Source organism: Apodemus sylvaticus, chromosome 5, assembly GCF_947179515.1.
Source record: "Apodemus sylvaticus chromosome 5, mApoSyl1.1, whole genome shotgun sequence".
Lineage (NCBI taxonomy): Eukaryota > Metazoa > Chordata > Mammalia > Rodentia > Muridae > Apodemus > Apodemus sylvaticus.
The window spans coordinates 60348192-60370379 of NC_067476.1; the positions used below are offsets into that span (position 1 = coordinate 60348192).

At 38.4% G+C, this 22188-nt stretch overlaps 1 protein-coding gene across 2 annotated transcripts in view; it reads right to left on the reverse strand.

Annotated features, from left to right (window-relative positions):
• Pde1a (phosphodiesterase 1A) overlaps positions 1-22188 on the reverse strand; it is a 201019-nt gene that overhangs the window by 57624 nt on the left and 121207 nt on the right. For both annotated transcript variants that reach the window (XM_052182786.1, XM_052182787.1), the window contains exons 3-6: positions 9498-9680; positions 5341-5407; positions 1840-1956; positions 798-938 (exon numbers count right to left, since the gene is read on the reverse strand). In XM_052182786.1, coding sequence (XP_052038746.1) covers positions 798-938; positions 1840-1956; positions 5341-5407; positions 9498-9680 — 508 coding nt within the window. The remainder of the gene's footprint in view (positions 1-797; positions 939-1839; positions 1957-5340; positions 5408-9497; positions 9681-22188) is intronic.

Consider the following 22188-nt stretch of genomic DNA (forward strand, 5'->3'; position numbering starts at 1 on the left):
CTTCTTCTTCTTCTTCTTCTTCTTCTTCTTCTTCTTCTTCTTCTTCTTCTTCTTCTTCTTCTTCCTTCTTCTTCTTCCTCCTCCTCCTCCTCCTCCTCCTCCTCCTCCTCTTCCTCCTCCTCTTCCTCCTCCTCCTCCCTCTCCTCCTCCTCTTCTTCTTCTTCTCTCTCTCTGTCTCTCTCTGTCTCTCTCTCTCTGTCTCTCTCTGTCTCTCTGTCGATTTTGTGTTATGGTTTTCAGTTTAGTGTTTTTATGGAATTCATGAATGTACAAACAAAAGGGTCTCTATGTCTATGTTTGTGCCTTTTCTTGGGTTCTTTCTTTCTATATATTTGCATTGTATATATCATTTTGTCCAATTCCAATGGGTTAGTTTTTGCTATATTATATTATATTATTATTTTATTATATTATTACCTTTAGAAGCCTGCTTGTTTTCTAATGAGAGACAGAAATGGGGTACATCCACTTGGGAGGGGAAACCATAATTATTATATGTGAGAAAATATCCATTTGCAATAAAATTGAAACAAAGTACAAGCAAAGCTATTCTACAGCTCAGATTTTTAAAAATGAACATATTAAATATATATTTTAATTGACCTTTAAGTATGTTTTCTTCCATAGAATTCAAAAAATTTCTGAAAAATTAATTTGTAAAATCCCAGTGGTTTTTTACATGTATGTCACAAATACGTATGATATTATATGCATTATTTGTTTATGGCAAAAGGATCTCAGGAGAATGGTGTGTGCTGTCTCCATACTGATAACTTCATTTATAAAGGGTTTCTTACCATGATACCTGTATGAAGCATTATATAATGCACAGTTTGAGTGACGTCAGCTGCATGGACCAAATTATGATATGGATTTTTGTGCTTGCTGTAACCAACTTCTAAAGCTTCTGCAAAGGCAATTAGGCAAGAAACAGGAATCTGTGGAAAGCAATATTTATGATCACATTTTGACCAAAATTGTTACACTACATAAATAAGAGCACAGTGTTTGAAAATGGAACAAATATTAATGAGTCAAATATGGACCATAATTTCAAGTTCAATGTGATTAGTCTTAAAAAAAAAATCACATTATTGGTATGTCAGCTTTCAATTTGGACGACTGTAACCCAAATGAAATAGCTCATACCGTGTAGTTCTGTCATTTTATATATTTCAGACTCAAGAATAAAGGTTAGTTCCTAAAAGTATAAAATGCCTAAATATATGCAGCAAGGCCTGGTATTCCCATCTGTAGGAGAAAATCTGTGGCCTCCCAGTACTTTCCAGCCTTTACAATGTCATTGTAAAGCCAGTGCCTCAGACTGCTCAGAAATCTGAATCAAATCTTACATGCTCCTACACGAAACCAGTTTGCAGACCCATCTTTTCAATCTATGAAAAGCTTCGGTCAGTTAGATGTACTGACATCCCAGCGTTCCACCCCAGCTGAGCCAAGAAGACTGTTTCAGATAATCCTGTGCTACATGGCAAATTTACAGTTACCCTGGGCTATATAGAAAGATCATGCCTTGATATTAAAAAAATGAAAAGGGCTTTTGTGTAGTACAAGGACACTAGAATCTACTGTACTTCTTCAAGACACAGTTTCTGTCCTGCTAGTATTATATGAGGAATCTAAAGGTATCCTTGTTGAGATAAACTGTCATCATCTCATGATGCACAGACACATCAGTGAGCAGTGGTTTCCCAGTGAGCTCATGCTGCTAACCTGTGACCTGCTAAGTCAACCTGAAGGCATTGATCAATGGCTCAGTGTTCTGTATTGTCATTTTTATCCACATAACCAATTCTGTGTCTCACTGTTGACGTTTCTGACCTTGAAGCGGTTGATAAGGTCATATCTGGTAAACAGTTCATAAATCATAAACTTCAGACTATGCTCCCCGCTTGCTTCATTTAAGGCAAATACATCAAAAGACCATTTATCAACTTCCTGTAGAAAAGAGAGTAAATATTTTAGACAGCAAGAACATATAATTGTGCTGCTTTTCACAGAAACTTATTCAACATATTAACCACTGAACATACAACTTGGAACATGTCAAACTGCATTGTACTGGAGGAGTCTGTTGTGACTGAGCTTCGAGAGTGTAGCTGTCATGCATTGCACAGCACCAAGGTCTTCCTTCCAGTCCCAGGATGGTGAAGCTGATGTGATAAACTTGAGGGCAGTCTAATGCTGCCTTCATCCTTTTCTCCCTCTGATTTCCTGTCATTTTCTAGAATGGTTCCATTTTAAGGCAGGATCCTGGTGTGTGGGTGACATCAGTTGAGGACAAGAAAGGGAAAAATAGTTCGGGTCTTTGCTTCCACTCATCCAGTCACCTGCTTCTCTGCTTGGCATTCAGCATAAAGGGCCATTAATTTAGCTTAAAGCACTGATATTATCTGTCATTTGGAGGGATGTAAATTCCAGAGGGAATCAGAGCTTTAGCCTCCCTCACATGACCTAGGATGACTCACTTGCAGACCTCCAAGAGACAGTGAGAACTAGTAGCTCATTTGATTGAGAAGAGGGTTAGTAATTTCGCCACTTAATGCATTTCTTTGGGGATGTAGGCAGGTCTATAGGGAAACAGACCACAGCAGGGATGCAGCCCCTCTCAGTGGCACTGGGAGCAGGAAGGAGGACTATCCCCCAGCACAGTCACCACATGGTTTCACTTAAGAAAATCTAATTGGAGTACATTATTTTTTTCTGAAGAAGATCCTGCCTGTCAGTAAAGAAGGCTTGGTGAACACATGCAAATACACACACACACACACACACACACACACACACACTCATACCACAGGCTGATTTCATGTTGGATAGTAGGTGAACAGTTAAAGCAATGATTAGTTATATATGTGTGTCAATACCATTGAGAGTCTCTTTCCTTCATGTGAGCATTGCTATGGGAACCAATATGATATGCTGCAAGATGCTGAAACTAAATGAAACATCTGATGGAGCCTTTGTAAACATCCGTCCTGTGAAATATAATAGCGATAGCTTCCGGTGGTACTTCAAATGCTTTGTTATTTGTGTGTCAGGCTCATGCAGGCTTTCCCTTGCATATGGAGGCTAGAGAACAACTTTGTGGAGTAGGTTCTCTCATTCCATCCTTCCATGGGTCCCAGGGATTGATCTCTGGTCACTAGGCTCTTGTGGCAAAAGCCTTTTACCACTGGATCATCTTGCCAGCCATTTTTAATCACTTGAAATAAAATGCCAATTAAGTCTTTGTTTGCTTGCATGCAGCAGTTTAATTCCTCCCATTTGGCTGCAATATGATGCTTAGGCACTGACTTTTATCTCTTTGTAAATTAAAAATCTAATGTTCTTGCTAGAAGGAGTTTAAGCATTGGTAAACCTTAATGGACAATAAATCTTTTATAAAATTCCACAGTTAATAAGGAAGGTTCATACATTCAAGGTTTCTAGTCAGAGGTGGAAGATGAATTGTAGCTTCCCATGCCTCATGTGGGCTTTGCAAACAGTTGTGATTTACACTTGTCACCTACAGCAGAAGTCTAGCACCTATGCTGCCAGACTGGCACAGAGGATGCTCAGAAAACACATTCCCAAAAATGCTCTTTCCTCCATGACGTGTATGCCCTTGACCTTGCACTTCAAGTAGTTTTAATAAGCTACATTTTACAAAACGACTGTGCTCTTATACTAAAATGTTATATTTGGCTATTAAGCAAATAATTTAAAAACAAACAAAACATGGTTTTCTTGTGCATAGTTGAAGAAATAATAGGAACAGCAAAATCTTTCAAAACAGAGTAATTAACATACTGAAGAGGTGTGAAATTTACATGCTTATCTTTATCGTAGCTTTGGAAACAGGGATATGTTAATACACATCATGAAAAATGGATGGCCTTTTAAAATTAATAATAGTGGCAGAGTAAAATACAGAAAGGATGCTCGGGACAAAAAGAAAATACACACACACAAAAACAAACATTGAAAATTTTAAAATGGAGACCCTTCCCTTAAAAAAAAAAAAAAAAAAAAAAAAAAACAGAAATAAAGTAAGCCAAAATAAGGAAACCATCATAAGGTTATTTTGGGGACAAAGTTGAATCCTCATGACCAAATTAAGAGACAGGGAAAAAATGAGAAGAGAAGAGAAGAGAAGAGAAGAGAAGAGAAGAGAAGAGAAGAGAAGAGAAGAGAAGAGAAGAGAAAAGAGGAGGGGAGGGGAGGGGAGGGGAAGGGAGGGGAGGGGAAGGGAAGGAGAAGGGGAGGGGAAGGGATGGGAGGGGAGGGAAGGGGAGGAGAGGGGAGGGGGAGGAGAGGGGAGGGGAAGGGAGGGGAGGGGAGGAGAGGGGAGGAGAGGGGAGGGGAGGGGAGGAGAGGGGGAGGGGAAGGGAGGAGAGGGGAGGAGAGGGGAGGGGAGGGGAGGAGAGGGGGAGGGGAAGGGAGGAGAGGGGAGGGGAGGAGAGGGGGAGGGGAAGGGAGGAGAGGGGAGGGGAGGAGAGGGAAGGAGGGGGAGGGGAGGGGAGGAGAGGGGAGGGAAGGAGAGGGGAGGGGAGGGGAGGGGAGGGGAGGGAGGGAAAGAGAAGGGAGGGGAAGGGAGGGGAGGGAAGGGGAAGAGAAGGGAGGGAAGGGGAGGAGAGGAGAAGGGAGGAGAGGGGAGGGGAGGGGAGGGAAAAGGGAGTTGAGAATGAAAAGCCTACAAGACTTGCTTGCAGAAGGAACAACCGCGAGCAAGGCACACCTGCGTGCTGCATGCCCCACGTGTAAACCGGAGATGGGCACCAGCTGCTCGCTCAGGCAGACTTACTCCCTGTCATTTCCAGCACGCACAACACTGCAGTCACATTTGGGGCGTGGGACAGGGCAGTCCCAGAAAGCCAGACACCAAGACAGGAAAGTTGTCTTCTGTTTGTTAGTTACAGTATCAATTTTACAATTTCTTAGACTTTAAGATCTTAAATAGCTTTCTTCTTTATGTTTTGTTATTTAAACACACACTAAAACACCATTATAATGCATAATATAAGCATAAGAAGATATGTATATTCTTGGAATAGTGACATTTTGAAGTGTAATTCAAGAACCAAGTAACTAAAGCTTGGAGGAAAAGTTCATACACTCATGTGTACAGATTTGGTACTGACTTTAATGTGAGTCAGATGTCATGTGCCTCTATGGTGAATAGGACTTGGTTGCTTTACATTTAACAGATGCTTAAAATAATTTTCATATTAAAATATGTAGGCCCTAACAAATATCTGCTCTCATTTTTCTCCCGGGAATTGGAAGTAAATTAAATCTACTTGATCACTTTACAAAGAAAAATAATTGAAGTTCTTTCACCTTGAGTGTCACTATGACAGCTGCAGGATATGTCAGACCAACCATGTGATAGTTCTTCCTGTACATCCTAAAAAAAGACAAAACAATTGCATATATAACGTTCATTTGCTCAACACTTTCAGCTGTTTTCTCAAATATCAAGAAAAACAACTCTTGGTCTCATCACCCTGCGTCCTCACTGTGACCCTGGCAATAATAACCACAGTTTCTTTGGGTGAAAGGGGGAATAGCATTTGTCCTCTCACAGTGACTCTGAGAAGTGATCTTAGCTTCCATGCATGGACCGCTTTCTCTGAACTTCCTGCAATTAACAGGGTGACAGTACTTTCCATGTACACCTTTCACAGGCTACCCCATCGGTGACAGCAGAATATTCTTGTTTTATATCCATTTGTGTAGTAAAAGTTTTACAGTACAGGTTGAATAGCATGAATATGCTTGTGTTTCTATCAATCTGTCTGTTTGTCTATCTATCTATCTATCTATCTATCTCAGAATGGTTACATCAGAGGCAGACAGCATCATCACAATTTACACAGCTCTTTGTGATTAAGGATGTAACAAAAGGTTATATTGATAAAAAAAATAACTGAAGACTTTTCAAAATTGCCATCCAATATTATTTAAGAAGACTTATTATGAGAAAATATTCTCTTAATTTCTATAAATAGCACTATATGTGTATATATACTTGTAACTTGTTTGTCTTTTGATGAAAAGCTAACTTGATTTGTAACTTGATAGGAAGCTAAACCAAATAGAAGGTAGAGTCTTGTCAAGAAGACTCTAACACAGGTAACAGCAATTGTCTTTTATCTGGGAGTATGGAAGATGACTATTCACCAAGGCTCTGGAAAGACAAGGTACAAGTATCAATGACCTGTATTCCTTGTATTGCTGTGTACGCCCCCCCCCCCAAATATAAGGAAAACACTAATTTTATTAAATATAAGAAATGTTAACATGAGAAATACTCAAAAAGAAAATATTTTGCATTTTTTAAAATAAGAATCATTGTGTAAGCATGTGAATATTTTGAATCTGTGGTCTATGTATTAAAAATCCAGAAAACACATTGCTGTGCAAAACCAATAGTTTTTTGAAATAATAGTAAAAAAACAAGTTATTTATCATGCTTTCCTTTTAAATATTTCATGGGAGCTCAATTGGAAATGTGTTTGATCATCCTACCTTTTCTTGAAAGAGCATCTCCCGTGTCACCACAGACATGTCACTACTCTCCTTTCCTATTTCAATTTCATGTTTACTTGAAACAATTGTAAGCTACTTTTTGATGTGAGTGACCAGTGTAGTAACAAACTTCTTTATTGAATGACCTTAATACAGTTTACAATTGAGACATTTTAAATAATTACCTCATGAAGATAAGTATAACTATTCCAATCTTGCAGAACAAAGAAAGTACTAATCACATAACAAAGGTCCCAAAAAGCAATTACTGTCAATAAAGACACTTAGTTGAAGATTTGAAGAAAACAAACAATCGTCATCTACACATTTTATCTATAATTATGAAGAAAAGAGGGATGGGGTGGAAGAAAGGTCAATGACCAGGGAAATAATCAATACAAAAGCTAATACAGACATTGTAAGCATTAAATAGTATTAAAGGAGTGTGACTTCCTGGCACATGAGGGGAGGGAGGATTGAAAAGCATAAAGAACCAGTACTTTGAATTATAAGTTAGCCACTTGGTAGCTGTGTAACATTAGGAACAATCTTTAATAGTTTAATTTATAACAGGAGAATCATAATCATTCTGTGTAAAGAATGTAAATTCTTGACACAATCTAATAAATACCCAACTGAAGATAGCTAGTACACTATTACCATAACTACATTCATTATCCAACTGTCACATGACTCATAGCTCCCTGGTCCCAGTGACTGCTCTTACACCACTGAGCTTCCTATATTGAGAAATAGGCTGCGAACATAATATTTATTCTATGGAATGGAAAGACACAGGGAAGATTGCCCTCTTAAACTAATTTAAAAAATTCCCATATTAGCTTATTATATTCATTACCTTCCTAGCCCTAACATCAGGCACAGAAATATAAAATTGTAAATTTTATATTCCAGCAAACATAAGCACATCAAATAAAAAGGGAAAGCATCATGACTGCTCCAGGACATCTTTGTGGAGCTGACTTTCACTTTGTTAAACAGGTGATCTACCATGCATCTTGGAAAAAGACTAAAGAATTTCTTGGAATCCAAGAAGTGGTAATGTCCAAGTGAAATTACAATGGAGTATTTTTAAAGGTTTCTCTAAAACTGCAAAATTACTCCAAACTTTAGAAGCAAAGAAACACTCTTCTTCTCAATGCTGTACAAGAGGACATTTGGGCAAATAATTGATAGGACTTGCTGGGGTGCTGAATCTTGGGAGGGAAGCTTTGCAGGAGAAGCAATAAGACTTATATTTTCAGGATTGAAGATACAGACTTCTGAAAATTCAAAATAAAAACATCAATCATGGGGATTCCACTTTGATAAATGAAAATGTTATTTCTAAATATTTTAAGCACGCTACCTTATAACAGTTGAATTGGTATTTAGTTATCTTCTGTGCATTTTGATATTTCTATTTGGAAATGAGATTTGTTTGATGTTGCATATAAATGAATAGAAATGCATCAGGTCAGTATATGAATCCTGAATTCATAACATTGCCTCAAACAGATGCACACTCAGTTAGATCATACCCACAGTTCGCACTGGTTTTCAGCTTGCCAAGGTTTCAATATTTTAAAGAAGGAAGATAGCCCACTTTCCTTTAGCAGGCCAACCTTGATGCCTCATTTGAGACTCTCTGAAATGCTGCTGGGATGTTTTTAATTTGATAGCTTGGGAAATCAATAACACTCAAGCAAAAGGAATATGACTGTAGACATTCTCCTCAGTCCAGTATCCTTGCTAGGCACTTCTGTTAGAACAAATCTATGCACTAGACAAGGTAGGATCTTACCACTAATTAGAGTATCCCTAGTATTCACTTATTGAAGCCAATCAGATGTAGGTAAAAGGCTTGCAAAGCAATTTGAATAATCACTTGTTGGTTGGTTACTCTTTTGAGTTGTATCCTCATGAACTAAGCTATTAGACCTTTTATCGAAATTGTACTAACAAATCTTTAAACTGCATCTTTGGTAGTACTCCTGTTATACTTTCTCGATTACATTTTGAAAATCCAGTATTCTTTCCACTGTCCTTTTCATGGAAAGGATGTTCCAAATTATTGAGAGATGAAGGAAGTAGCCAGAATTCACATACATGGAAAGGGTGCTGAAACTGAGCAGGTTGACACACACCTGACACACACCTCTCCAAAGGCAGGAGCGCTGAAATTCAAAGCCAGCCTGGCCTAACCAGTAACTATCTCAAAAAAGGTACCCTGATAAATGATATAATTATTATCTTTCCTTCAATCTGCTCAGTTTCAAAAATACTGAATTTGTCATTTTATATATAATTAATATATTGTGTTTAATCTGAGGGATTCCTGATAAATGCTTTGCAGTTTTGTTTGACATGTTTATAATTGGCCTTTGTATAGTTATAATTCTGAGACATTTCATTTTTTAGAAAGCAGAGTAGCCTTTTCTCTTAAAGGTAAAAAGAAAATACTGTTAAACTTGGCCTGAATACTATGTCTAAGCACTGAAACCCCTGGTGATCCCCATGCTATCAGGGAATCTTCTTTCAGCAACACAAATGCTAAAGTTTAAGTTCTTCAAAGTGGAAGAAAGAGATTCCATATCATGGTGGAAACCGATGAAGAGGCCAAAATGACTCACTTGAGTTTGAAATTAAAAAATCCATTATAGGATCCATTTTGTGAGTTATTACAATTTATTTACATAAAATTAATTGCTAAAATACAAACATGGTAGAAATGTTTGTAAATGTATCAACACGGCTGTGCTTCCAAATGGGTATCATTCCTGACATTCTAATAAATTTTTTTTAAAAAAGCAAGGCAAGAGACTTCTGTTCTAGGCATAATAATTAGAAGACCAAAATGCCCGCTCTAGTTAGACTTGTGGTAGCATGTGTATTCCATAAGTGAAATATGGACCCGAAGAGCTTTGATGTAATATCTCAGGATGTGAATCACACTGTTTACTTACCTTTCCACAAAAATCCCAGCCTGGACAGCATGGACAATGCTGCGAAACTTTGGTTTTTCCTCGGGTTTCTTTTTCATCATCCCCATTTTCCGTGTAAAGGTTGAAGCCAACCAGTCCCGGACTTCCGATGGGACTGAGTCGGTGTGGATGTCGCTGAGTTCATCCTCGGGGTCCAGAAGCCTTCTACAAACATATACACAGGACAAGCCTTGAGAAACGGGAGCAGAGACTAACAAGGAAGCAAATAGCCAAATGTTTTATTTGTTTTGTTTTGCTTTTTTTTTTTTTAAAAAAATGGCACACAGTTCTCTAATTATTCCGTAACACGAACTGTTTCTAAAATTTGAGTTAACATTTGGAAAGCTCTTTAAGTTTTTGAGCTGATCACTTGCTAGAGGCATCAAATGATACAACATAGCATCTGCTCCTTCCCAAATATTGATGAAAAGTATTAGTAGTGGTTACGTTATGTTGTCAGTCTCATAAATATGCCTCCATACTGGTGATTAAATCAAAGCAAAGAAGAAAATTTATAAATAAGTGTGTGCTACCTATTTTTCTAGGAAGCAAGTCGAATGGGAAGAAAAGGAGGTTGAGGCTATAAAAAGTCTTATATTTCATTTTTCTACATAGAAGAGGTAGTAAGTGCTGTTTGAATTTTTTGAGGGTTCCACAAGTCATTCATATATACTATTTTATTGAGTAAGCTTTTATAAATTAATTAAATAACCTAAGAATTCTAAAACAGTCTTTTAAACATTATCATTGAATATTTTACAACAATAAAAATCATAAAGGAAGAAACAAGGCCAGTGAGGTAAAGGATTTGGGATGAAAAGCTGAAGACCCGAGTTCAATCCCAGATCCACATGAAAAGACAGAAAGTCGTCCTTAGACTGACATTCACATATGTATTGTGGCATTTATGTGCATGTGCTTGCGCACGTGTGCGTGTACACACACATACACACCATATACACTCACATAATAAACAGTAAATAACATTTTAAATAAAGATAAATGTATGGGAGTTGTATTTTATTATTCATGGGAAATTTCAGCACATGCTCAAGTCCCATTTAGAAAATATCAGGTTATTTTCCTGTAACCTAAGAGCTCTCTCATGTATACCTTAAATTAGCTCTCCATTCTACATAACATTAATAAAATGTCCATGACATATATATCTGCCATGCTGTGCAATTTAGGGAAGAATGACAAAAAAAAAAAAAAGATTGTTCACATTCAGTCCATATGCCATTTCACTTCCCAGATGCTTCTTTTTTTTTTTTTAATTTTATTCACTATATTTTTTATTTACATTTGAAATGATTTCCCCTTTTCTGGTTCCCCACTCCCCAAAAGTCACATAAGCCCCCTTCCCTCCCTCTGTTCTCCCACCCATCCCTTCCCACTTCCCTGTTCTGGTTTTGTCTTATACTGCTACACTGGGTCTTTCCATAACCAGGGGCCACTTCTCCGTTCTTCTTGTACCTCATTTAATGTGTGGATTATGTTTTACATATTCCAGTTTTCCAAGCTAATATCCACTTATTAGTGAGTGCATACCATGATTGATCTTTTGAGACTGGGTTACCTCACTTAGTATGATGTTCTCCAGCTCCATCCATTTGCCTAAGAATTTCATGAATTCATTGTTTCTAATGGCTGAATAGTACTCCATTGTGTCAGGATGTACAAGGATGAAATTGGCTGTGCCAAAAGCTCATTTCAGGAGACTGAGACTCTATAAGGAGGAGGCATGCTGCCAGTTAAGAGCTGATTTTAACATAAGGGTGGATTTTCCGTGTGTTTAGAACTTATGACCAGGACCCAAGTGTCCCAGCATTTGGGAGGCTAAGGCAGGAGGATTGGAAGTTTGGGGCCAACCTGGACCAGCTTCAAATGAGACCTTTTCTCAACAAAACCAAAAGAGAATTCCTGCCAAAGGCCATCAACAGAGTTAGGGACACAGAGTGTAGTATTGACTTCTGGGAAGTGACATGGAGTGGCTAATAAGGAGCAATAGCTACCATGGAGTAGGGTTCTGAGGAAATACCCTGACTGAATGCCTATCAGAGTCTGTAACTGAGAACTTCCTAAAGTCTTGAACTGAAAATAATAATAAGTGAAAGATTTTCCTTATATACAAACCCAGCTACACACACCAGTCTACTTTGTCTAGAGAACACAAACTAGCTTATGCTAACATCTGAATTGACCCGATCAATAACCCCAGTATTCATGGCATGCTTTAGTTTTGACCTTTGTGTTCTTTTAATCAACACGACCTTTTAAATCGTCCCCTCTATATATGTTTTCCTTCTATACACACATAATATTTATTTTTCACGATATTTAATAAATACATATGTATTTATGAAACACTGTAGTAAAAATAAACACTCCTTAAATATTGGGATTACAAAACTATATGTAGACACAAGTCAAAAGACATACAACTGAATAATTATACTGATTAATACTCACTTTGTGATTTTTTCAAGTTTTTTTTTCTTCTTATGTTTTAATGACTTTGATCTACCAATAGACCACTGACAATGGAATTTTAGGTAAACATCTTTTTTGGCTCTTTTGGTCATTTCAAGCTAGGTTGCTTAGCCCATTTTAGCATAATACTATACTACATGCCTTGAAATTTTCACTACTTAAAGACTATGCCATTTCTATTTTCTTTTATGCAGTGATCAAGTAAATCTACAGAGCAGGGCAGGTGGAACAGGAACCATTGTGGTGTAATCACGTGATGTCATCATGTTCCTCTCATTCTCCACTCCCTGTTCTTATCAGCTGGGTGATACAGAATACCAGGTGGGTGGTAACCATTGCCCATTTTTCTACCACTAATTGGTATTGGGGACTTAAAGTCTATATGTCCTAAATTCACAAGCTTCCATGACAACCAGACAAGACAAAGCAGGTATATAAACATAGTGAGTATCACTGGGATGGGTTACTCTGGAAATTTGTAGTTATAATATGTGCAAATCTTTGTTGAGAAGGAATGTGCGATTTCCAGGAAAATAACAGTCTATATTTAGTACAGAATAAAGAAGTAAAGGAAGTTAGTATCAAATGACAAAGGCATGGGGTACAGCATTGTATAAAGAACAGGCATATCTTGAAACAGCGATAGACACTTCTCTAGTGGCTCAGTTGATATGGCAAAGGTAGGAGGGGTATGATGCCTAGTTATGTTTTTAAATGCTGACCTAGATGTTTCTATGAAGGTAATTTTTTTATTTGAAGATGGAGCAAAATAAACATGGATAGACTTTATTGAATCATCAGAGGACTTTTTTTTTGTTTTTTTTTTTATTCGATATAATTTATTTACATTTCAAATGATTTCCCCTTTTCTAGCCCCCCCCCTCCCCGAAAGTCCCGTAAGCCCCCTTCTCTTCCCCTGTCCTCCCTCCCACCCCTTCCCAGTTCCCCGTTCTGGTTTTGCCAAATACTGTTTCACTGAGTCTTTCCAGAACCAGGGACCACTCCTGCTTTCTTCTTGTATCTCATTTGATGTGTGGATTATGTTTTGGGTATTCCAGTTTTCTAGGTTAATAACCACTTATTAGTGAGTGCATACCATGATTCACCTTTTGAGTCTGGGTTACCTCACTTAGTATGATGTTCTCTAGCTCCATCCATTTGCCTAAGAATTTCATGAATTCATTGTTTCTAATGGCTGAATAGTACTCCATTGTGTAGATATACCACATTTTTTGTATCCACTCTTCTGTTGAGGGATACCTGGGTTCTTTCCAGCATCTGGCAATTATAAATAGGGCTGCTATGAACATAGTAGAGCATGTATCCTTATTACATGGTGGGGAATCCTCTGGGTATATGCCCAGGAGTGGTATAGCAGGATCTTCTGGAAGTGAGGTGCCCAGTTTTCGGAGGAACCGCCAGACTGCTTTCCAGAGTGGTTGTACCAATTTGCAACCCCACCAGCAGTGGAGGAGTGTTCCATCAGAGGACTTTTAAAAAAGATGGAGTTACCTTAAAAAGAAAATTCCGAGTTTGGATGACTTTCAGATTCAAGACTATAGCATTAATTCCCTATAATTTTCAGCTTGCCAGCCTACTTTCCTGATTGCGAGATAGTCATTAAAACATGCTTCCCTTCCTCTCTTGGGTATGAAGAGTGTGGAGTACCTATCAGTGTCGATTTGAAGTCAGATACAGAATAAGGTCTTGGTCCTGTCTTAATACTGGCCTCTGATAGCATATTGTTCCTAGTTCTGGTTTAATATATGAAGGAAACACTATATAAACCAAAAACTTAAACACAATATTCTTTAGGCATGTCAAAATTATTGGTAACCTATAAAATGATGAGAAGTTGAAATATTCTGGGCATAGTATTGGAGACCTTTAATTCCAGGATTCAGGAGACAGAAGCATGTGAGTATATGTGAGTTCAAGGCCAGCCTGGTATCCATAGTAAGTTTCAGGTGAAGCAGAGCCAAATAAAAAAGACTGTATCTCAAAATAAATCAATCGATAGATAGATAGATAGATAGATAGATAGCATGGTTCTATGATTTACATTTCAAAGGAAAGGGATGAAATGGAGAAAAGGATGAGGATATAATTATGACGGGAAATATTGCTTTAAATAAGATCATCAGAGATAGTTTGCACATCTGAAAAAATGTATAGGAAAAGTATTTGTGATAACTCTCTAAAGGTCTATAAAGGTCCAGAGATGCTAGTCCATATTGTATTATAATATGAACTATCATATGATATGCTAAATATTGTTTTATTTTCCTTAGGAATTCACAAAGAGCACTGTATGGGAAAGAAATGATAGGGCAGGCACATATGTGTAACATGCTACCACTATTGACCTCTGAAAAAAACGTTCCACTCTTTGACATATTTTTTCAGTCCCATTGGAAGTCAGCAAAGATTAAAGAGAGGTTCTCAGACAAAGGCTATGTGTAGAAAGTGGACCAGGGAACCAAGAAAAACTGACCTTGCATCAGATCAGTGATCAAGTGATCCTTTGGAGCTATTTATAGGCCAAAATTTCTCTCTGAATAATATGACACATCTCCCAAAGGGCTTATATTTTGAACTAGAAAGTTTGAAGGGAAAGGGAAATAAAGAAGGGGGCAACCTCGGAAGGAGAGGTCATGGGATTTTGACTCTTACAATTATATGTCAGTGAAAATATTTCTGTCTGAGGGGGACTCTTGGAAAATAGTCACACTCAAGGAAACACAATCCTTTCCAGGAAGTTGGTGACTACAACTGAAACTAAATATTACATTTAAATGTTCAAACACACGTTTGAACTTTTTTCTTTCATTCCATTCACATGATAAAGGATTTATTTCAAGAAGCAATTAACTCATCCCTTCCACCATTATGTTTAATGTGTCGAGAGAATGAGCATAATTTTTCTACATGAGACAGAATCAATAGTTTGTTCATTTATCTGGTGAACAAACTACGTGTCCTATGCCTCAGTTTTACAGTGTTTCCCAAAACACTTACAAGTTGAGTTAGGATGCAAACTGTCAGCTCCTTGTGTGATGAGACTGGACCAGCCTGGTTGTGTCTGTCTTGCTGCCCTTGCTGTTCCGGCCCTCACTTTCTATGCCTTACTTATAAATCACAAAATACTTCATAGTAACAATGCTTAACATGATAGAAAAAAAAGTCTAGCATGTTAAACCTGGAAAAGGTAGAGGGAAAGACTCCAAATGTGTTTTGTCTTAGAAACTTGTCATCTCTAGAGAGGAATATATTCCCAAAAGGCCATCATTAGTACCCTGCAATAGAAGTCTATGTTCAGAGGAACAATATGATGATCTAGTGCTAAGAGTGAGGCTAAATTCACATCTGCCATGTGGTACCAGTCTTGAACACTTGCAAGGTGGGATAAGAGACTCTCCCCTGCCTATTGTATACAGTATCTTGAGTAGTCACTGTTTCCCATTAAATTCCCTTATAATGTTTTCAGAGGAACCAATTAATGATATTTATTAAATAATGAACCATGCTATGAGTTGACTAACATGTTTTCTTCCATCCACACAACCACCCAAGTAACCTTGAACATGATACCAGTCTTTTACTCAGACTTCAGAAATGCACAGCATAGATAGAGATTCCAACTGATGCTATTGCTTATATTCTGGACCAGGAAAAAAAGCCAAAATTTAGCTCATTCAGTCCTCAATACACCGCCTTAGGGAAGATTTCCACCTTTGTCTAATTTTAGTGATTAATAAAAGAAGCACAGACACTTAAGAGATTTGCTCAGTCAGTGGACATGACAAATTCTGAGCTGCAGGGTGTCTCATTTTGGAGTCTGAGTCTTTAATTATTGAGATCTTGTTCACTTTAAATGTATGGCTTTCTTTCAAAGTTCAAAGTTCATTCAGCCAATAGTGCCAGCACTAACTACTCTCCATCCTCTCTATAACTTTGAAATTTAAAGTTAAAAATAATCTCTAAAAATGTTTGGTTGAAAGAGAAAAGTGGTGGTAGGGAGATAAAATAAATTTCAAGAGCAAAATGGGTGTGGCAGATTTGTATGCATTCATTGTATGCATGAATGAAATTATCAGGCAATTTAAAAAAAAGGAAAGAAAATCTTATAGGAGTTTAGCTTACTGGAAAGGTCTTAGTGGAAAAAAAGCTTAGATTTATTTCCAAAGCTGGTATCTGAAATACTCCTTTCTAGAGAAATGTCAAATGGAAAAAAAAAAAAAGTCTATGGCACTTTAGTAGATGATCAGTTCATTGCTAGGATGGAATTGAGTCCATTTGAAATTCCATTTCTATTGTCACTACCCTACCTGCTCAAAGCTTATTTATGTATTAATGTATTTACGTATTTATTTATTTATTTATTTATCCCCTGTACTCTTCCCAAAGGGTCAAGAGCTTATAAATTCTTTAGTTTTGTGGTTGTTTAAAGCAGACATTACCCCTTTTCTTGTGAACTGTGGGAACATGACCATTGTATATGAGACAACACAAGGATTAGATGTTTGGGTGGGGAAGGCAGTCATCCTGTCATTGGTTCAACTCCCAGGAGTCTTGACTACTGGAAGGTTGGCTGAGGATAATGTGGAAGTCAGAGGTGACTTTCTCCACATTAAGACTTGAAGACTTGGCAGCTCCTTTACATTCACCCAAAGAAGTAGATGCCCATACTGGAGTGGGGTCTGGTCCCCCAGGAAAGGCAGGAAGGGCCCCAGGCATCTTCCAGTAAGGCTATCAGATGGAATCAAGTTACTTGAAGAGCTGGGATAAAGATTATATTTTTGGAGTGGGTTGGGATAGAAATGGGTGAAAACATAACAGTGCCCCAGGCCTTCCTGAGGACTCTTGGCTTCCCATCAGGAATTCTTAGCCCAAAATATATCTTTGAATATATTTAATTAGGCACAAAGCTTAACATTCCACTAATTATCAAGGTTTTAGATAATAAGCATCCTCTGTGGCTAAGAAACCTGTCTTTCTAATCATGCTCCTGGCTTTATCATCTACTATCTGTGTAATTTAGAACAGCAGTTGTCATGCAGTAAGCTCTTGGGGAGCCCCAGCTGGCCACACCCCTATGTGAATTAGTTTAAGCTGATTTTCTTTTACTAACACATAGGAAAAGGCTTGCACCATGTTGTCAGAGTGTTTGAAGCATGTAAGATATGAATAATGCCAAAGAAGTCTTAAGAAAGCACACACATGCTCTCTCTCTCTCTCTCTCTCTCTCTCTCTCAAGGCAGTGAAAAGACAGTGGCAAAGTTCCAAAACTAATTTTTTATATATGTTAAAAATTTACCTAGTTGGATAGGAAAAACCACAAATGCAGAAGTAGAATTGAGGATAACATGTTAAGAAGAGGGGGAAATAGAAAGGAAGTTTCTGTTTCATTGGCACTCCCATTTCTGTGCTTCTGGTTTCTCCCCTGTACCCCATCACTTCTTTTCCCTCCCAGTTTTATGTTTTCAAACCCATTGACTCCATTAGCATGGCCTATATGTGGGTGGATAGGGTATCTCAGGGACCACATACCTGAAGAAAACTGAGATTAGTTGCTCATGGTTTCTCAGCTATAACTAAAACTTCCCTCATGGATGTGGGATTTAGACTGGCTTGATCTTGTGCATGTAGTCAGAACCACTATGAATTCATGTGTACACTGGCCCTACACACATGAAGTCCACTGCTGCAGAAGTCTACTACCTCTGGCTCTTACAACATCTCTACTCTCTCATATAAAGTGATTCTTAAATCTTGAAGTGAAGGGGGTTGATTTAAATGTACTATTTAGAGCTAAAAACTCCACACTATATCATCATCTATTGAACAGTTGTGGGTCTCTGTATTAATTACTATCTACTGCAAAGAACAAACAAACAAAATAACATCCCCCCCCCAAAAAAACAGGTTTCTCTGGTGAGGATTGAGAAATGCATTTATCTGGGTACAAAGATAAAGAGTATAGGAAATAGTTTAAGACTATGTCCATTTAGTAGAATATAGTATTGAGTTCTCCCTGGAGCCCATGACTTTGCCATGTAGCCCATGAATGATCTCTTTCTCCTATAGTGAGATCTTAGATCCAATTAGAGAGTTGTTATTTCCATAGTGTTCGTGCTAGAGGTGCATCACTATATCTGGAAGACAAGTGGTTATTATAATTTACAGCCTGGTAAGATTGTTGATCACTTTCTCCTGGGAAACATGTAAAGAACTTTTTAACTATGAAACCCAGGCAAAAGGGATTAAACTTGCTGATTAGTACCATCTTCTTTTCTCTATGTGTTATAATTCAAGTATATGGTGTCATCAGAAATCAGGTCTCACCATCAAGTGTGGGATGGGACATGTTATTTTTCCTAATCAAGAGAATGTAATACAAGTGGCAGTCTATGCTCCCTCCACCGGTGTCCACTCAAGTTTATTAAGGGCTGCAGGTTAAAGATAAAGGGTCAAGTTGTAGCCCAGGGAGGAATCCCAAGAGACTGATGAAAGCATTACAAATCAAAGACAGCCCTTGACTTCCTGGTACCTCAAACACTCTGATTTAGCTCTTCATGCCCCTTGTCTTTATTGCATCCTGGAACCTGAGGGAGGGCTATCTTTGAACACACAATTACCTCATACATAATGAGGGATATAATTCCTGTACCACAGTCTTTTGATAACATCAATTTTCTACAAAAATATACTGTAATGGCTGGTTTTATGTGTCAACTTGACACAGGCTAGAGTTATCACAGAGAAAAGAGCTTCAGTTGAGGAAATGCCTCCATGAGATCCAGCCGTAAGCATTTTCTCAATTAGTGATCAAGAGGCAAGGGTCCATTATGGGTGGTGCAATCCCTGGGCTGGTAGTCTTGGGTTCTATAAGAAAGCAAGCTGAGCAAGCCAAGGGAAGCAAGCCAGTAAGAAACATCCCTCCAAGGCCTTTGCATCAGCTCTGACAACCTGACCTAATTGAGTTCCAGCCCTGATCTCCTTTGGTAATGAACAGCAATTTGGAAGTGTAAGCTGAATAAACCCTTTTCTCCCCAACCTGCTTCTTGGTCATGATATTTGTGCAGGAATAGAAACCCTGACTAAGACCAATTGATACCAGCAAAGTGAGGTATTCCTGTGACAATCTGACTGTGTTTTGGGAAGGACTGTAGAAGGACTTTGGAACTTTGGACTAAAAAATCCATTCCATGTTAAGAGCTCTGTGGGATGTATGTAGGAGCTTGGAAGACGATGTTGAGTACAGTGCAGAAGATGGAGCCCTGGTTTGTGAAATTTCAGAGGGAAGATTAAAGACTCCTTTCAGGACTGTTGTTTTGAAGATTCTGTGTTTTTGTTTAGCTGGGGCTGAGGGATCAGCTGTGATTAACAAGATACCAGAACTACTAAAGCGAAATTTTTGCATTACTTGGGCTGTTGATGCTGGTTAGCTGGAGCTAAGAAATTAGCAGTGATTAAGAAGAGACCAACATCATTGAGGTGAAATCTTTTGGGAAGTGTTTTCTAGAACACAGAGGCTGTGTTCTAGAGATAGCCAAGGTTGTTCCTTGCGCTGTGACTGGACTTGGTAATGTATAAGAGTCACCCAGCTGGTACTCGTTTGAAGGCATGAAGGGGTCTTGAAGAGCAGCTGAAGCTCAGCACTGTGAGAAACTGCAGAAGACCACTGGTGAAGGTGCAGCCTCAGTTGCAATTGATGGCTCAGGAAAGAAGGGATCATGCAAAGGTCTTTATGCTTAAGACCATGAAGAGAGCCTATGAGAAGCTATTGGTGAAGCCTATTTACAGCAGAAGACAGGAGTATTTTGGAGATGCCAGTACTATGAGATGACCACCAAGAACAGCAGCAGCATTGGAGTATAGGCAGCTGGTGCCTAGATGACAAGGTGTGTGCTACAAAGGGCAGAATTGGAGAAGTGACCCAAGCCCTTGGAGGAGCCTAGAAGATCCCAGACATTGGTCTGTTGGAGTTTGATTTTGCTTTTGATTGTGACTGTGCCCTGATATTTTTCTTTCTTGGAATAACAAGGTATTTTAGGTATGTGTGTGTGCAGCACACAGTTAAGAGACTTAATTATAAAAAGACTTTGGCTTTTAAAAGAGATTGGATATTTTAAAGGGTTTGAAATTTTAATATGTAAGAATTTGTAAAGACTCTGGGACTTTTAAAGTTATTTAGATTTTGGGATGAGTAAGAGAATAAGGGTTGAAGCATAATAGTGATGTGTTTGTGTGTCAAGTTGACAAGGGGTCAATTGAACTGGCTGGTTTTGGGTGCCAACTTGACAGAGGTTGGAGTTATCACAGAGAAAAGAGCTTCAGTTAAGGAAATGCCTCCATGAGATCCAGCTGTAAGGCATTTTTTCAGTTAGCAATCAACAGGGGAGGGACCATTGTGGGTGGTGCAGTCCCTGGGCTGCTGGACTTGGGTTCTACAAGAAAGCAAGCTGAAGCTGGGTGGTGGTGGTACATTCCTTTAATCCCAGCACTTGGGAGGCAGAGGCAGGTGGAGTTTTGAGTTTGAGGCTAGCCTGATCTACAGAGTGAGTTCCAGGACAGCCAAGGCTACATAGAGAAACCCTGCCTAAAAAAAAACAAAAACAAAAACAAAAAAACAAACAAAAAAGTAAGAAAGAAAGAAAGAAAGAAAGAAAGAAAGAAAGAAAGAAAGAAAGAAAGAAAGAAAGAAAGAAGAAAGCTGAGCAAGCCAGAGAAAGCAAGCCTGTAAGAAACATTCCTCCATGGCCTGTGCCTCTGCTACTGTATCCTGACCTGTTTTGAGTTCTAGTTCTGACCTCCTTTGGTGATGAACAGCAATTTGGAAGTGTAAGCTGAATAAACCCTTTCCTCCCCAACTTGCTTCTTGGTCATGATGTTTGTGCAGGAATGGAAACCCTGACTAAGGCGTTTACCATCATTTTTCTGTGTGCAATAATGTTTTGTTATGTATCTTGATCTATAGTGTAGTTTTGTATTCCTCCTGCCTCAACCTGTGGAGTGCTAGAGTTAAAAGTGTGAGCCCCCACAGTAGTTTTAGACCAAATCTATATTTCTTTTTCTGAAGTCTCATTGTGATACCCTCTATTCAAGTAGATCTCAAAGTGTGTTTCCCTAGATCAGTAAAATCCTCGTGGAATGAGAGTTTACTAAAAGTGGAAACTGATCTCTGAGTAGAACCTACCAAATCAGGAATTCTTGGAGCAGACCTAGAATGCTGTTCTACCCAGCCTTCTGAATGACTTCAGGATCACCAATGTTTCAAAAGTGCTATTCTCCAACCATGGCTTGCCAGCTACTGGGCATCGCTGTCAAAGAGGCTTGTGTATTCTTCTATGGAATAAAGTCAGCAGCAGTAGTTATAGTTATGTGTCTATTATTTCACTATCAGTGAATGGCATGGGACAGGTGTTAGAACCCTTGTGAAGATATATTCATTTTTAATATCTTGCAATGCTGTCACAGATGGGAAATACTTGCATGATGCTTGGTTGCAAAATACAAAAGCCAAATTTTCACCTGAGCAGAAAGTGAATAATGAGTGCTACAAAAAGATGCGGTATATTCAGAAGACAGGAATATGAGAATATAAGAATACATCTCTTACTCAACCCATGGGGCCAAAATAGAAGAGAGGATGGCAGTAGGCTGCTGGCAGTCATCAAACAGAACAGTGATTGTTGTCAGCCCCACGATCCCCATGGCACAAAGAGATGTGAGGGAAAAAGTTGGGGAGCAAACAGGCCACACATATTTTGGAACAAATCTTACTGATGAAGTATTGAAAAGAATTATCACATGCCTCTTCAAATATTTTGAAAAATAACCTGTGTGTCTGATTTCCAGTACTTGATACTTGCTCAAGGATCATTGATGTTGTTTGACTTTATTATGAGATCATTATCATTGTGGTTCATGGAATATTTTGAAGTTACTCAACCTATTATTGTCGTCTAGAAGATATAAATTGTTAAATGTAACAATTTGACTTAGAAAGCAGACATTATTACTTAGAATTACAGTTAGAATAGGATGAGAGCTTGCTGGGATCACAGAACAAAGCTGACCTCTGTGGCCAGAAGAATGCTCTCAATGACAAATGACACCAAACCTGAACCAAAGTAACTTAAATACAAAGGAAACAAGTTCTTTTCATTAAAAATAA